General features: G+C 36.1%; 3 protein-coding genes and 1 long non-coding RNA gene across 9 annotated transcripts; 3 read left to right on the forward strand and 1 right to left on the reverse strand.

Moving 5' to 3' along the window:
- Nucleotides 1–1025: 1025 nt before the first annotated feature.
- On the reverse strand, nt 1026–1780 carry LOC116033474. The gene is made up of 2 exons (XR_004100852.1): nt 1610–1780; nt 1026–1341 (listed from the first exon to the last, which is right to left on the reverse strand). It is a non-coding gene; the product is annotated as an uncharacterized LOC116033474 (long non-coding RNA).
- Nucleotides 1781–7323: 5543 nt separating this feature from the next.
- LOC116032226 (autophagy-related protein 8C-like) lies at nt 7324–9088 on the forward strand. 4 transcript variants are annotated; one of them, XM_031274708.1, is made up of 6 exons: nt 7324–7457; nt 7572–7637; nt 7800–7855; nt 8025–8077; nt 8207–8325; nt 8450–8678. In XM_031274708.1, the coding sequence occupies exons 2-6, from the start codon at nt 7598–7600 to the stop codon at nt 8545–8547; spliced, it is 366 nt and encodes a 121-aa protein (XP_031130568.1). In that variant the 5' UTR covers nt 7324–7457; nt 7572–7597; the 3' UTR covers nt 8548–8678. The 4 variants fall into 4 exon arrangements, with proteins under 4 accessions (XP_031130568.1, XP_031130569.1, XP_031130567.1 ...); XM_031274709.1 differs by having other exon boundaries at nt 7368–7385; XM_031274707.1 differs by lacking the exon at nt 7324–7457 and adding an exon at nt 8986–9088 and having other exon boundaries at nt 7464–7637; nt 8450–8569.
- Nucleotides 9089–9157: 69 nt separating this feature from the next.
- On the forward strand, nt 9158–11987 carry LOC116032225 (5'-adenylylsulfate reductase 1, chloroplastic-like). Of its 2 annotated transcripts, none has more exons than XM_031274703.1 (5): nt 9158–9298; nt 9424–9567; nt 9659–9785; nt 10680–11454; nt 11550–11987. In XM_031274703.1, exons 1-5 carry the CDS (start codon nt 9238–9240, stop codon nt 11778–11780), a joined length of 1338 nt encoding a protein of 445 aa, XP_031130563.1. In that variant the 5' UTR covers nt 9158–9237; the 3' UTR covers nt 11781–11987. The 2 variants fall into 2 exon arrangements, with proteins under 2 accessions (XP_031130563.1, XP_031130564.1); XM_031274704.1 differs by having other exon boundaries at nt 9166–9298; nt 9398–9567; nt 11550–11780.
- A 947-nt stretch (nt 11988–12934) lies between these two features.
- Nucleotides 12935–16135, forward strand: LOC116031407 (glucan endo-1,3-beta-glucosidase 1). Of its 2 annotated transcripts, none has more exons than XM_031273608.1 (5): nt 12935–13200; nt 13325–14602; nt 15241–15268; nt 15445–15618; nt 15700–16135. In XM_031273608.1, exons 1-4 carry the CDS (start codon nt 13107–13109, stop codon nt 15602–15604), a joined length of 1560 nt encoding a protein of 519 aa, XP_031129468.1. In that variant the 5' UTR covers nt 12935–13106; the 3' UTR covers nt 15605–15618; nt 15700–16135. The 2 variants fall into 2 exon arrangements, with proteins under 2 accessions (XP_031129468.1, XP_031129467.1); XM_031273607.1 differs by having other exon boundaries at nt 12938–13200; nt 15693–16135.
- Nucleotides 16136–16472: the final 337 nt, after the last annotated feature.

Raw genomic sequence — 16472 nt, forward strand, 5'->3', positions numbered from 1 at the left:
GTAGTGAAGACGAAAAATCAGTCTCGGCGAGTATTTTGCAGTCCAAAATTAATGATCCCTCAATGGGTTTTCAGCTTTCAATCATCTTCATTTCATTTTTTTTTTTTTTGTTGATGGTGGTTGCGACTTTCGCCGGACGATGGTGTGCAGGAGGTTGGTGGAGGCCGTGGTGGCAGCAACGACTTCGGCCGGGTAGAAATCTGCGCAGTTGTCAGCGACTCCGGTGGAACTGGTCAATGAAGTTATTGTTAATGGTGATGAGGATGGTGGTGAACACCATCCCGTTGATTAGAGGAACACGGCATTTCGTCGCGATCCCCACAGACGGCGCCAATGATGGTGTAAATGTAAACGGGGGTACGGATTTACACCACGTGTGTTTGATTGTGTATGATGTAGTGTATGGAGTGTGTATGCTTGGGGAGGAAAGCTATGGTTTCCTCCCTGGAGAAGATGAGCCAAGAACAAGAGAGAGAGAGTGAAGGATGGACATGATGAAAGGATCAAAGTGATCCATGCATTTCCGGATGCCAATACAAGGAGGGTCAGGTCCTTTATATAGAAATAGGACCTGACCCTTCAGGAATATAATATTACATTTGACCCTTAACAATTTCTAAGGGACACCCGACCTTTTAAGGGTACAACAATACACGGACTATACATTATATTTCTACAGTAGTCCCTGGGGTATTTACCCATCAGATAGATAAAGCTTGAATTCCAACAAGCAACAATAGGTGATAGAATACTTTGCCCAAAGTCCTAAATTTTCCACCACCATTACCCAACAACATATACTTTAATTTCTTAAATCCCCACTTGAAATCAATGCCCCCTTTTCATTCTAAACTACAACAATATAACCATGACAACATTAATCATGCACAACAAAAATATAATATATATGGAGTAATATATAGGACCTGCCATCCCCTCCCCCTCTCAGCACACAATATGCTTTCAATGATGAGATTCAAATTTATCTAATTGTCAAGATCAAACGTTTATTACTATATCAAAAATTATATCTAATAGCGAATGCACAATTTTATTTCTTTATACTTGCATTACAGTCAGGTTACATTTCTAACAGAGGATGCTGGACTCGACCCTCCGAACCTCCACTCAACAAAATTATTATTGGAAAAGAAATGATAAATTAAAGAACGGCAACGTGTTTCATAGATTAAACCTTAAAGATCTGGTATTTGAAAAAACAAACGTTTTATCATTACCTATAGGTCGTGCACCTTAATTTAATTTAAGGATGAGCTGTCATACATTAAGAAATTAAACATTCAACTGCAGACTCGTCGTCTAGCTGCAGGCTGCTCAAACCTGCATGTAAACATGGCGGCCATCATCGAATCCTCCGAAGCTAATAAACACGGTTAAATGTTTGAATAAGGACAATAATCACTATTCAAGGATATACCCTGAGTGTTATCGAAAATGTTGTTATCAGTATTGGAAGTTTAAGCCAATTTATTCACACCTTAAATGCACGGATATTAGTTTACCATCTTATCATGGAAAGTAATATAAATAAAATGAAAATAAATAAATTTTAAAAATTGGAATAATATATGTGAACTTAGAACAATACCTGATCTTCAATGCTGGAGATGAAGATTTGTGATCGTAAGAATTATAGGCACGATATTGGCACGGCTCAATCAAATAAAAAACTTACACACATATATATATGATGAAGAAATAAGTTTTTATGATTGATCCGGACCAATATCTTGCATAAACCTTACATAAATATATTGTGTTGCTGGCTTGGCACTAACAAATGGCGTAGAGAGATGGATCCACATATGGGATGTAAAGAGAGAGGGTTTATATATATATATATATATATATGGGTGGACAGAGATCAGAGGAATATAAGAATTGAGGAAGGGTCAAGATGCAGAATAAAGACGGTGGTGGAAAGGCAGTTAGCATATCCTAGCTAGTTGTAAACGCATAACACTAGTCTTATGATGAAGGTCCTATAATATCTACATTGTGTTGTGTAGGGGCAGCCACATGAAGGGTAATTTAGTATTCAGTCATCTAAACGTGGTATGCAAGTGTAAGATCGTAAAGTTGTCATTTCTTACTAACTATAGCAATTGACTTGGTATCACTGCACGTGGCATACTGTGTAGTTGAGACTGACACGTTTTGAAAAGGATTGCTAGGTGACGACTCTGGGGTATTGCCCTTTGGAGGCAAAGTTGTTGTAACCCTAGTATATTCTTGTTGACAAACGTCTCCAAGGCTACAACTAGACAGAACCGTTCTAGCACACATGGCTCACTGTACAAAAGGTGTTAACATTTTGTCAAATCGAACATACATTCCCTTATTTGATTGACGGCTTCATACGAAAGTCCAGTAATTTTTGTTGAGGTTACTAGATTAATTAACACTAACAATTTACATGCTTATTTATAAAATTTTTCTATCATACCCCGTACAATCATATGATATAGTTAATTATTATTTTAAGTACTATTAGTAACAATGTCGATAGCATTTGATACATCAGACAATAACACATATACTTGCATTTGATATTATTAGTGAAAAAAAAAACTAAATAATATATATATCTTCTCCCTAAATAATATATATATCGTATGGGTGGGTGGGGGAGGTGGAGAGGGTGGGGGGTAGGAGAAGCAAGCCAACTAGCATTGAATTTGCTAACAACCCAAAAACAAGAAAAGGAGGTTGATATATTATATACGTATTTAATCAAAAGCTAGGTGATGAGGACCAAAAGTATAAAGAAACAAATCTATAATTTCCAATATGTACTGACGAGGTTGGACGGATTCTTGAAGAAAAACTTGGGTCGATTAACGTGGGACAGGAATCTAAACAAAAACGTGTGATCGATGTTTATAATTATTAATATTTTCTTATTTCAATTTTTTAATAGTCAATATATTATACAAAAGAGATAAATTATATTATGAAAATTTTGTACCCCAAATTTGATCAAGATGATATTAAAAAAAATTAAATTTATAACTTTATGGTACCAAAATATGTTCTATTTACTCAATTATTAGAGATTTTTGACTTTTTCTAAAAGAGATCATAAGCGACTATCTGCAAGTCTGCAACAAAGCTAGAAAAATCAAAACATTTTTGGAACCGACAATGGAATTGAGTAACCTAAAGTTAGAAATTTGAGCCTGCCTACCACATGCATCTGATGCTCACATTTTTACTTAATGATTTAGTGGGAAATTTTACTGTATTGAAAAGATACAACATTACAATGTTTACATTGTCTTTTTAGCACTGTAAAGTTTTTAATGATTTAACTAGTATTTTTATTCGTGCGTTACACGGAATGAATTTGTTATAATATTTTAAGAAATATTTGAATCGATATACAATTATATAAATTATAACATCGAATATGAGTATGAATAAGTGTATAAATGCAATTATAGTATGAGTCTTCCTTGCATGCAACAAATATCACAAAAATTCAGTGTTCTAAAATAAGTGTATAAATGCAATAGGTAGATACTTTACATTATTGCATCATATTCATTAATTTAATTACTTGTCGATTAGTTATTGCATGATCTTGAGGTACACTTATATTTTGATATTCAGTAAGTATAACTATATTAGAGAAAAATTTACATGGGAGGAATGGGATAATCAGTTGAGTAATTGTTGGTTGACCGTAGAGCGTTGTATTGGAGGAAGAAGATGATATATAGTGAAGATGATATTGCCCTTCACTATATATCATCTTCTTCCTTCAACACGTTGATATTCTCTGGACAAATAACTGTTGGAAAAAAATTAGCATAAAATGGCATTTTACTGGCAATATTGTGGTACAAATATATGTGGGGTCCACTTTCGATTTGGGTCGGGTCAAAGTGGATTCGTGTTCTTCGTAGTTAGACGAAAAGATTGATATATTGTACGCTCAAAACTGATAATGGGTGAATGAGAAATTGGTTCTCAAAGTTGACCCATTTGAGTTAGAAAAATTTAGAGAAAAACATTTCAAGTAACTTTTGTCCCACATTGGTTTGAGAAGTGGTTTGCACCACTACTTATACAAGAGTTTTTCTAAGGCTTATTGAATTGTATAGCATAGAGGCTTTCTCTCGCGCGCAGGGAGGGGGGGGGGAGGTGCAAATGAAATCCCAAAATAAACTTAAAAAGGCTTGACTCGTGCGCTGACAACTGCATGCACGAATGTCGTTCAGAAATTTGGTTGGCCTTGCGGGTTGAATTATCCCAAATTTTCATATTTTTTACAATATTACGCAAACCACACCATAATACTATCGGTCTGTTTTGGGCGGGAAGTTAAAACTGAAGATATTGTTTTTATTAATAGTATAGATTGCATTGCAGAGAAATATATATACTGAATTATTACCATTAGTAATTATAGTATAGAATTGTATTACGAATAGGTACGAATAGGAACGTAGGGAAGAATATATTTTATTAGGAATTCTATTTTAATTTACAATTGTTTTAGGGATATGAATTGTATTACAATATTTTACAATATTATGCACACCAAAATATTATAGGTCTGTTTTGGGCGGGAAGTTAAAACTGAGGATATTGTTTTTATTAATAGTGTAGATTGCATTGCAGAGAAATATATATACTGAATTATTACCATTAGTAATTATAGTCTAGAATTGTATTACGAATAGGAACGTAGGGAAGAATATATTTTATTAGGAATTCTATTTTAATTTACAATTGTATTACGAATAGGAACGTAGGGAAGAATATATTTTATTAGGAATTCTATTTTAATTTACAATTGTATTAGGGATAGGATTTGTATTACAATATTACGCACACCAAAATATTATAGGTCTGTTTTGGGCGGGAAGTTAAAACTGAGGATATTATTTTTATTAATAGTATAGATAGTATAGATTGCATTGCAGAGAAATATATATACTGAATTATTACCATTAGTAATTATAGTCTAGAATTGTATTACGAATAGGAACGTAGGGAAAAATATATTTTATTAAGAATTCTATTTTAATTTACAATTGTATTATGGATAGGAATTGTATTACCATATTTTACAATATTACGCAAACCATAATATTATAGGTCTGTTTTGGGCGGGAAGTTAAAACTGAGGATATTGTTTTTATTAATAGTATAGATTCTATTTTAATTTACAATTGTATTAGAGATAGGAATTGTATTACCATATTTTACAATATTACGCAAACCATAATATTATAGGTCTGTTTTGGGCGGGAAGTTAAAACTGAGGATATTGTTTTTATTAATAGTATAGATTTCTTGTTCGTCAAGAATATAATAATATAGCTTGAGCCCTCCATTATATATTATTGTAATTCATTTTATTTTGAAAAATTAAAGCTACAACGCTCATAGTACCCATGAGAGGTAGCAAATCGATTTAAAAAAGTGTGCTACACACGACTTGAATTTTCCCTACTTTTATTTTTTTTATTTTGTTTTTGTTTTTGTTGACCTTTGGGGATTATTTTCTAAAAATTGATACCCATTATTATTTACGGATCGGAGTATTTTTTTAATATATAAATTTGATTTATCAACTTATTCATCCCTACTTTATGGTGTTGATAACCAATCGCAGGAACATCGAATAGTCAAGAAAATAAATATTGTATGTTCAATATGTACCACCCATTCCTTGCAAACTTTTTTTTTTCCTGTTTTTAAAACATAAATAATACTCCGTACCATGTAACATTAGGTATATATACGATGCAAACGCCATCTTTACATTATACTTAACATTATATAGTACAATTTATTTTATTTTCAGTTAGCCTATAAATGGTATGATACAACAATTGACAACAATTAATCATATTCATATATAAATGTGAAGATGTCATTTTAAATTATTTGAGTTGGCCTTTCGTACCAATTTTATTATTATGTTTTATTTGTTTGGTTGTTTTGCATAGAGACAATTCAAGATCATACTTAACCTTGATGAACAGCACTTGCTAAACAAAGGGGTACAGACTGAGTAAATTTTTTATATAATATATATTTTCATTGGTATTATTAGCTTGTTGTTAGTTGGATACTTGGATTATATTTATTATGCCGAATAAAAAAACATTAAAACATCTTCTTCTACACTAAGAAAAGTAATATGCCAAATTGCCAACGTAACCTAGGTTTATTTAGATATGTATCCGGCAATTGTTTGGTAGGAAATGTTTTCATTTTCTGTCCAAAAATCCAAAATAACTTTTCGACCAATTCCACTTTGATCGTTTAACTATTCTGTTTTTGTCTGTTTTGATACTTTGTTGTCATAATTTCTGGCAAAATTCAATTGATACGATAACAAACTCATAATGTCTTAACACTTTGTTTTAATATACGTCTTTCGTAATCGTATAAAGCTTAAAAAAGAATTAGTTTTACAAACCATACAAAAGAGCTGAGGTAAATCGAATTAAGAAGATCTTGTGATATGGACTTGATCAAGAGAGAAAATGGTGACAAGAGTTGAATTCGTGACGTTTAGATATGAGAATGATGCTTCACCCACACGACTGCATTATTAAATATGATCAAGTAAAAAATTGAGTTATTAAAAACAATCGAAAATCTTTATTTAAACTTTGTTCGGCGAGAAATCATGATCTTCATCACTACTAATTGGTGATTGAAATGAAAATAAACTATGATTTTTTTAATGCAAAAATCAAAGTTGGGTTGTAAGAAATTACAAAATTTTCGTTGTCCCTAACAGAGATTCGCTAGAAATTATAATGGAAGATCAAAAGTGACAAAGACAAAATAATCGGAGGACAAATATTAATCACTTTTATATACTTAAAAATAATTAAAAAGGAATGCACTACTAGCTAGAGGCATAATCAAAGCGGAATGAGACAATTAATTAGTTGGTTTGAGAGGGGTGATTGTGTGGGTGGAGTATGATTTCTGATTTCAGTATCAATGTCACAAATTCAATCTGTACCAACATCTTCGCAATCGAGCCTATGGCATATAATTTTTTTAGTATTGTTTACCTCTCATGTGTACAATATGAAATAGTAGTTACAAAAAAAAAAAAAAAAAAGTGTAATTACTCATTTCTTTATATTGTTTATGTATGTAATGTAACGAACCTTAGTGGTGCTATCTTTGTTGGGACTTTTGTCGTGTAACTGAAACTTTATCCTTCAATTCCGTTTCGTGCAGGAATAGTAAACCTTAGTCTGATCAGTTTCTCTATTCTTTTCTTTCTTTCTTTCTTTTTTTTTGATCCTGTATTTTTCTTCAAGAAACCTCTCACAAACCCTCATTTCTTTGCCTTGGGCGATAGAAAGACTGCATCTTTGCGTGTAGTGTTGCTTTTCTCTGCTATTCTTTTTTCCAGTTTTCCGCACTCATACCCAAAATATACAGAAACTAACGTAATACATATACCCATGCAGTCTCACTTTCATAATTGTAGAATGAGTAATTTATAATTTACATACAGAATCTTGCCGGGATGGTGATGTTTCTGTGGTGTCTGAAATGTGCAGGAAGAGATCAAAGTTGGAATCTTGACATGGCTGCTAAGAGCTCCTTCAAGCTTGAAAACCCTTTGGGTATTCATTCAATTCATTCAACCCTTTAATTTTTAACTTGGGGTTTTTTTTTTTAATTATATTCTTCTGCATCTGATCTCTGTTGCTTATATTCTTCTTTAATTTACATACATCCATGTTGTGATGATTGAATCTCTGAAATCTTTGGTTTGTTTTGGTAAGAAATGCGGCAAAAAGAATCTGGTCACATCAGGGAGAAGTATCCTGACAGGATTCCAGTAAGATACTGCAATTTTGGTGATCGATGATTTTCTTACTGATATATATGGTGTTGCTATAGTGCTTGGTTCTTTCTGTTTTTTTAGTACTATTACTTTGTTACAATGCAGTATCTGTTCATAACTACTTTATGTTAATTAACAACCTTCTTGTGTTAATATTCATCAGGTGATTGTTGAGAAGTTAGAAAGGAGTGATGTTCCTGATATTGATAACAAAAAGTAAGTTCTGATCATTGAGTATCAGAATAGACCAAATTAAAATTAAAGTCCCTACTAGAGTGATGTGTTTAGTGTTCAATTTCAAATAAGTATAAAAATAACAAAAGTCGAAGGTTTTTTGTTGTATAGATACCTTGTACCTGCTGAACTTACAGTTGGGCAGTTTGTGTATGTGGTTCGGAAGAGGATCAACATTCCTGATGAGAAAACAGTATTCATGTTTGTCAATAACACACTGCCACCAACTGGTAATTAATTACCAAACAACTAACACTCATCAACTGTCTCAGTTTCTTAATTAACAATTAATCTTCTTGATTATATTTTGGCTTAATTAATGTATACATTAATTCCTTTTATATCTGTCTGCAGCTGCATTGATGTCAGCAATTTTCGAGGAAAACAAGGATGAAGATGGCTTCCTTTACATGACTTACAGTGGAGAAAACACATTTGGGTTCAATGAGTAGTTGTAAAGATAGATGTTAATCTGTATGTTTCTGTAAATCTGTTCAGCATATATAGAATGAATATAATGAAGTTGGTAATAATTGTAAATTCTTTGGCATTCTTTATCAACACTTGCGCATTTGTTAGGAAATCTTTAACCCTTATCTTAATTTATTTCATCCACATCACTACATCAGTAACAAAACAACATATAAAAGAAAAAAAAAATAAAATAGATTAGTAAGGGGAGGGCCAAGTTTGCGTGCGTAGTGGTGCATTTCCAAACACTGCGTGATGTTTTTATGCGTACAAATGTGTTTTCTGATAATGTGTACCTAATAGTGTTTTTACGGTGCATTTGTATATTTTTTATTGTGCGTTTCTTAACACTATTGGTGCTTTTTTGCATAACTAATGGTGCGACGACATGTTAACATGACCACATTTGAGCTGATCAGGCAAATGTTGTTTCATCGTACCGCACCATGGCTTGGTCCCCTCCACGCTGTTTCATCTCGATCTTTTAACTCACTCTGCCCGGTGGCCGCCACATCACGAAAATGCTGACAAAGTTATCCTAACATTAAAATCTCAGTGAGTTCGAAAACATGTCCAGATTCAATGAATCTACAATGCCATCGTTTACTCAGACCCTCTCTTAGGCCCTCTCCCATTCTTGAAGACCTGGAAATTTCAATTCGGTGTTTACAATGGCGTTGCCTTTCAGTTCTTCAACAACAATTCATGGTTCTTTTACTGGAAAACCCAAAGGTACCCGTTGTTATTATTCGTGTCAAGATTAAAACTTTACATGGTTTTTGATAAATTCAGCTAATTTTGAGGCATGGGTTTGGATTTTCTTCATTAAAGTTGGGCCTTTTGGGAGTATTTTGCAGCACTACAAATGGGATATTTTCAGCCGTTGGATAAGGCTCATAATCAACCAACGGCAGTGAGCTTTTCCCGGAGACATTCTGCGGTGAAGCCATTGAATGCTAACGAGTCAGTTGTTGTCTCAGCGGCAACAATTGCAGCTCCTGGTATGCTGTGAATTGTCTGTCCCTTTAGTTTATTTATGATTCTGAGGATTGAAATGACCGGTTTGCCATTTGGTATATGGGGAATTTGCAGAGGTTACTGAGAAAGTAGGGGCAGAAGGCTATGAAAAGCTTGCTAAGCAGCTGGAAAATGCTTCTGCTCTTGAGATTGTAGATAAAGCCCTTGAGACATTTGGGGATGACATTGCTATTGCTTTCAGGTAGTTACAGAACCAAATTTTAAGGATAATTTTTTGTGTTTGTCTTGATTTTCAGTTGCAAGTTTGGATCTTTATAGAATTATTATAGTCTTCACTAATGGAACCATTGGTATGTAAGTTTTCTATAGTCAGTTGTTTACAATGTTTAAATTACCTGAGCATGTAAATGCTTTTTGAAAAATGATGCTAAAATGCAGTTTTTTAGTCTGTCATGTCGATAATGAACAATTCAAAGCGAAGGGCAACCCAGCCAAGTTGGTTACTAGTTTGACTCCTGGCAGAAGCAGCTTATTGGTCTTCTTGGTTTGAGCTGGTCAGCCTGTGGACTTGGCTAGTTTACCTCCTTGTAGTTATTTGCCGACTAGGGTCATAAGATAAGTTTACCCAGTGAACAATTGCACACCCTCGGGTAGTAGCTGCGGGTGCCTCTTTTTACTCCCAAAAAAAAAATCAAAGTGAAGGTATTCATAACCTTTCCACAAGCGATTTCTTAATAAGTCTAAAGTTGGATGAGACACAAATAATCTCTATTTTTGTGTGTTGTCAATTGTCGTACTGATTATTATCGGTTAGTGAAAGAAGGAAGGAAGATGCCTTGTTCTTCTGCAACTTGTAGTGTTGTGCTGATTTGATCACTTTATATGCTGCTGATTTTATAGGAACTAAAGAGTTTATGAATAGTCTCAAGCTGGATAAGATATTGGTTTTACATGTAGGAGAAAGAATGTGGTTCATTTGTTCAGTCTTAATTTGAGGTATTATTATCCTTTGGAATCAAAGGCTACCTTAAAATTTAGGATTTGTAATGATACTGATTTTAAACTTGTTTTTGCACTGTATATTGATATGCTTGCTAGATCAGCTCCTTACTGACTGTATGTAATTATATTACAGCGGGGCAGAAGATGTTGTTCTGATTGAGTATGCACGCTTAACTGGCAGACCCTTTAGAGTATTCAGTCTCGATACTGGGAGGTTAAACCCGGAGACTTATAGGTTCTTTGACACAGTCGAGAAACATTATGGCATTCGAGTGGAATACATGTTTCCTGATGCGGTTGAAGTTCAGGGGCTAGTGAGGAGCAAGGGCCTTTTCTCGTTTTACGAGGATGGTCACCAGGAGTGCTGCCGTGTGAGGAAGGTCAGGCCGTTGAGGAGGGCGCTAAAGCAGTTACGCGCCTGGATCACTGGGCAACGGAAGGATCAATCCCCTGGCACTCGGTCTGAAATTCCGGTTGTGCAGGTAGACCCCTCGTTTGAGGGCCTGGATGGCGGGGTTGGCAGCTTGGTGAAGTGGAACCCTCTGGCGAATGTGGATGGAAAGGACGTTTGGGACTTCCTCAGGGCGATGAATGTGCCCGTGAACTCGTTGCATTCCCGGGGCTACGTCTCCATCGGGTGTGAGCCCTGCACGAGACCTGTCCTCCCCGGGCAGCACGAGAGGGAAGGGAGGTGGTGGTGGGAAGATGCAGCAGCCAAGGAATGCGGTTTGCACAAAGCCAACATCAAGGACACAATCCCGAGTGCCAACACCATCGAACGTGACATTTTCAATACCAACAACGTTGTAACCTTAACCAGGCCTGGAATCGAGAACATGTTGAAAATGGCAGACCGGAAGGAGCCTTGGGTTGTCGTTCTTTACGCCCCCTGGTGCCGCTTCTCCCAGGTAATCAACCCTCGTATTAGTCTTCCCCTCAAGCATAATATAATATAATATAATATAAAATAAAAATGTGTAGTCCAACACGACAATCCCTGCAGGCCATGGAAGAATCATACACTGAATTGGCAGGGAAATTAGCAGGGTCTGGTGTGAAGGCTGCAAAGTTCAGAGCAGATGGTGACCAGAAACCATTTGCACAGCAAGAACTGCAGCTTGTTAGCTTCCCCACCATCCTTTTCTTCCCCAAGAACTCATCTCGGCCGATCAAGTACGCGTCGGAGAAGAGGGACACAGACTCCTTGCTGGCTTTTGTGGATGCCTTAAGATGAATGAACTCACAATCTGTAACTTCTTTTTCCACAATCCATAGATCCAATAATTGTACATATTAGTTTTCTTCAATGGACCTCCCATGCAAGCCTAGTGGCTTGGTAGAACAGATGTATTTATTCATCATCCACTTTACAGATGTAATAAGCAGTGGGAACATTCCTGCAAAAGCATTTTTACAGAAAAGCATTTCCACCTACATCTAATCATCACTCCATAATGTCATCCATATACAGCTGCTTTGACATCTGTCATACAATAATGGCAGTTTGGTCATTTCAAATTAAAGAATCCAAGGTCCACCCCCTTTCAATTCAAAATAGTATATACTCGGCGGCAACCCAACCAAGTTGGTTAGATCGTTTATTTAGTAACCACAAGGTTACAAGTTCGTGGTCTATTGGTTTGAAGTTTGAACCAGTCATATATGAGTAACATATACCTTCTTGTGGACCTTTGCCAGTTAGGATCACAATTCACAAGTCAGGGTTTATCTAGTGCACAGATTCAGATAATAACTACAGGCTTTCCTCGTCACCCAAATAGTTTATACCCAAGGCCTAAACACAAAAAACTCCCACTTTCCATCTCGAGCTTTTCAAGTACTTGTATAATGGTGTTTGCAAGCGAAAAACTTCACACTATTTTTCTCGATAAGATTTAAACTTGCACACTCTTATCTTATTTTTAAGTGATTAATCAACCGAGTTATGCTTGGGGCCACCTTGCAATTCAAGATCCATCAAAGTAGGCAAGAAGTTCATCTTTACCTACTATGCATCACACAATCAAGCTACAAAAACTTATTTTGTACAGTGCCCTGTGGAGCTTATAGACAAATTTCCCCGTAAAAAGGCCCCAATTATTAATGCAAATGACTAATAAACTTTTGTATCCATTCATGGTGATAAAAAGGATAAAGTGCAGTTAGGCTCCCATCATCTTTGACAACTTTTCATCCACTTTAATCTACAGAGCAAAGCAGAGTAGATTAGTTTATAGGGTATCATTTAATTAACTATGTTCTAAACATTACAAAAACGTCAGATAATCCTCAAAAGATTATTCCCTTGTTGTCGGTCCTCAGCTCAAAGGGTTTTTTTTTTTTTTTTTTTTGTTTTTTTTACTCATTTCACAGCCAAAGTCAGATCCAACAGTGTTCTTTTTACTTCAGTCCTTTCTCTTCTTTCAACGCCAGATCTTACAAGTCAAAACCGCTCTCACAAACAGTAAACAAAAAACATCAAAATTTCCTGAGATATTATGCAAACGTTAACGAGGTCTGGGGTGGAAGATGGTACCAGAAAACCTCAAACCTCACCTTAATGGCGATTTCTAAGAAAGCCCTTTTCCTCTCCGTGTTCCTCGTTGTTGTCGCGCTCGCATTCTCTGCTGCTCCAAGCTCCCACCTTTACCCAGGTGCTATTTCCAAAAATCCAATTTTTAATTTTTTTGAGTAAAAAAAATCCAATTTTTAATTAGTTACTGTAAGTGTTTGTTGTTATTCTTGTTTTTGGGTGTCAAAAGTTTGAATCTTTTGCAGAGGTTAAGGTTCAAGGTCAAGAAGAGCCATATGTGGGGGTGAACATAGGCACAGATGTTTCCAATTTCTTGTCTCCAGCAGACTTGGTGTCTTTTCTGCAATTGCAGAAGATAACACACATAAGGCTATATGATGCTGACCCTGAAATGCTCAAGGCTCTTGCCAAGACTAAGATTAGGGTTATTGTGAGTGTGCCCAATAATCAGCTTCTTGCCATAGGGTCCTCCAACACCACTGCTGCTGCCTGGATTGGGCGAAATGTGGCTGCTTTTTACCCACAGACTCTCATTACTGCCATTGCTGTTGGGGATGAGGTTTTGACCACTGTTCCCAGCTCAGCTCCTTTGCTTATGCCTGCAATTGAGTCTCTGTACAGTGCTTTGGTGGCTGCTAATTTGCATACCCTGATCAAGATTTCAACCCCTAATGCTGCTTCCATTGTTCTGGACCCGTTCCCGCCTTCCCAGGCCTTTTTCAATCAGTCGTTCAGCTCGGTTGTTTCTCAATTGCTGCAGTTCTTGTCCAGGACTCAGTCCCCTTTGATGATGAATTTGTACCCTTACTATGTGTTTATGCAGAACAAGGGGGTTGTGCCTCTGGAGAATTCGCTTTTCAAGCCCTTGACACCGTCCAAGGAAATGGTGGACCCGAATACTTTGCTTCACTACACTAACGTGTTTGATGCGATGATTGATTCTGTGTATTATTCGATGAAGAATCTGAATGTTACGGATGTGGTGGTTCTTGTTACTGAGACGGGGTGGCCTTCGAAGGGGGACTCTAAAGAGCCCTATGCTACGATTGACAATGCTGATACCTTTAATTCCAATTTAATTAAGCATATTTTTGATCATGCTGGAACGCCATTGCATCCGGAAATTACTTCTAATGTGTATATATATGAGTTGTTCAACGAGGATTTGAGGTCGCCTCCAATTTCCGAGGCTAATTGGGGGTTGTTTTATGGGAATTCAACGCCTGTTTACTTGCTGCATGTATCCGGAAGTGGTACATTCTTGGCTAATGATACGACAAACCAAACATATTGCATTGCCATGGACGGGATTGATAAAAAGACTTTGCAGGCTGCTTTGGACTGGGCTTGCGGCCCGGGGATGGCAAATTGCTCAGAAATTCAGCCAGGGGAGAGCTGTTATCAGCCTAACGACGTGAAGAACCACGCGTCTTATGCATTCAATAGCTATTACCAGAAAGAAGGAAAGTCTATTGGTTCTTGTGACTTCAAGGGTGCTGCTACAATCACCACCACTGATCCAAGTAAGTGCACATAATACTACTTCATAATATGCCATACAATATACAGTTAGTGCTAAAAGAATCTTGAGATTTTAGACGTAAATTGGATAGCTTTATTCGGTTTACTGTCACAAAAGGACTTTAAACTTGTTGGCAATATAGTTATCGTCCTTTAGGTAACTCGAGCATGCTTCCAGCAACCTTATGCTAATACAGTTTCATAGGACTGATGAATTTTTGTTTTCGGTGATGCCAAATTAGTGTATTCACATTTTGAGTATTATTCTAGAATTTTGCTTCCCGTACATATACTGATCTTTGGTGCTCATGTTCATATGACCCCTGAAAACCTTACTTGCTCACCCGAAGTTGAAAACTGATAATGTGTTCAAACTTCAAATACTTTCCATAGAATTTTCAGCTTTGAAGTAATGAATTTTGATGTTAATTACCCTGATTGCAATGTATTCATATCTGCAGCATTCATAAATACTTAAAAATATAACTTGATTAGTTGATGGGGTATAAATGTACAATTCTACCACCGTATGAAACTAATTTTATCAACACATGTTGGGAACCACTTGTTCTGTTCTTCACTTCAGTACATTGTGAATTTTCGTCTGAATTGTTTTTCCTTTGCGGGCTTTACTCTGCAGGTCACGGGAGCTGTGTGTTTCCTGGAAGGTAAACGAAAGTTTCAATTCTTTGCTGTCGTTATTGTCCTTCCTTTCTCCTCGTCATTCTCATTTCCAAATTCCAATGCCATGAAACAGCTAGCTGGATGTTTTGAGTACTAACGAATACATTCCATACACAAATTATAATTTGATGGCCTTAAGTCTGAATTCTTGTGGGTGCAGTAAGACTACAAGCAATAACAGAACAAGCCAGACGGGGAACTCAACAGTAGCAAGCAGTGCGTGCACAATAAGACTCACCCAAATAAGTGCATTCAGCAAAGTTGTGCGCATTTTCTGGGGCGTTGTCTTCTGTTTGATTTGTTATTCATTCCACTCGTGACGAAAATTGTTCAGGTACCAAAATCCTACACAGCTTCTTTAGAAGAATGATGAAATTGTTTAAAGTGGACTCATTATACTGCTAACAGTTTGCAGATAGATGCTTATTTTTTGAGGCACACACGATGGTCGATGGAGGAGCGCTCTGTAAAAATGTTGTATTTAGTGAAATTCTTGAAAGCGCCGAAGACAGCAATAAAGCGGAAGAAAGTTGGAAGCTTGGCCATCGCAAGGTCAAGTACGAACAAAATCAAATCTTTTGTTTTAGGACAGCTTGGTTCCGTTTTTTAAAAATGGCACGAACTGAAGAACATAAATTGAACTGCTTCGCCTCCCGATTTCTATGCCCCTATTCAATTCATGGGTTGTGCAAGGAAATAAAGAATCTACTACCTGCATTTTGGCAGTGAGAGGCTTCTCCATTAATGTAAATTAGTTGTAAAAATCACAATTCACTAATCTATGATCATTTGTGTTTGTGTTGATGGCATGGCATGGTCTCAGTAATAATATTTATTGCATTTGTGCTGCATTCTTAGCTCCTTGGTTCAATGGTGCAATAAGCTAATGTTTTCACCATTTGTCATTATACCAGTAAACTTCTATAGTTCCAATCGTATCCAATACTATTAAGTATACCATATAAGATTGTACCGGTACTATCAAGATTGGTGCCAAAGTAGCATATTTGCAGTTTGGTTTGTGTAGATTTGTAGCACTTTGGGCTTTGATTGTTCTGAACCAAGAATGCCAATGGAATATTTCCATGATAGTTGACTTGAAATCTTATGATTACCGAGCCAACAACTTGACTTAGTTAGTGTTACCTTCAAAAAATTGACAAAAGCTAAAAAAAAAAAAAAGGGAAA

The sequence above is a fragment of the Ipomoea triloba genome, chromosome 10, assembly GCF_003576645.1.
Source record: "Ipomoea triloba cultivar NCNSP0323 chromosome 10, ASM357664v1".
Taxonomy (NCBI): Eukaryota; Viridiplantae; Streptophyta; class Magnoliopsida; order Solanales; family Convolvulaceae; genus Ipomoea; species Ipomoea triloba.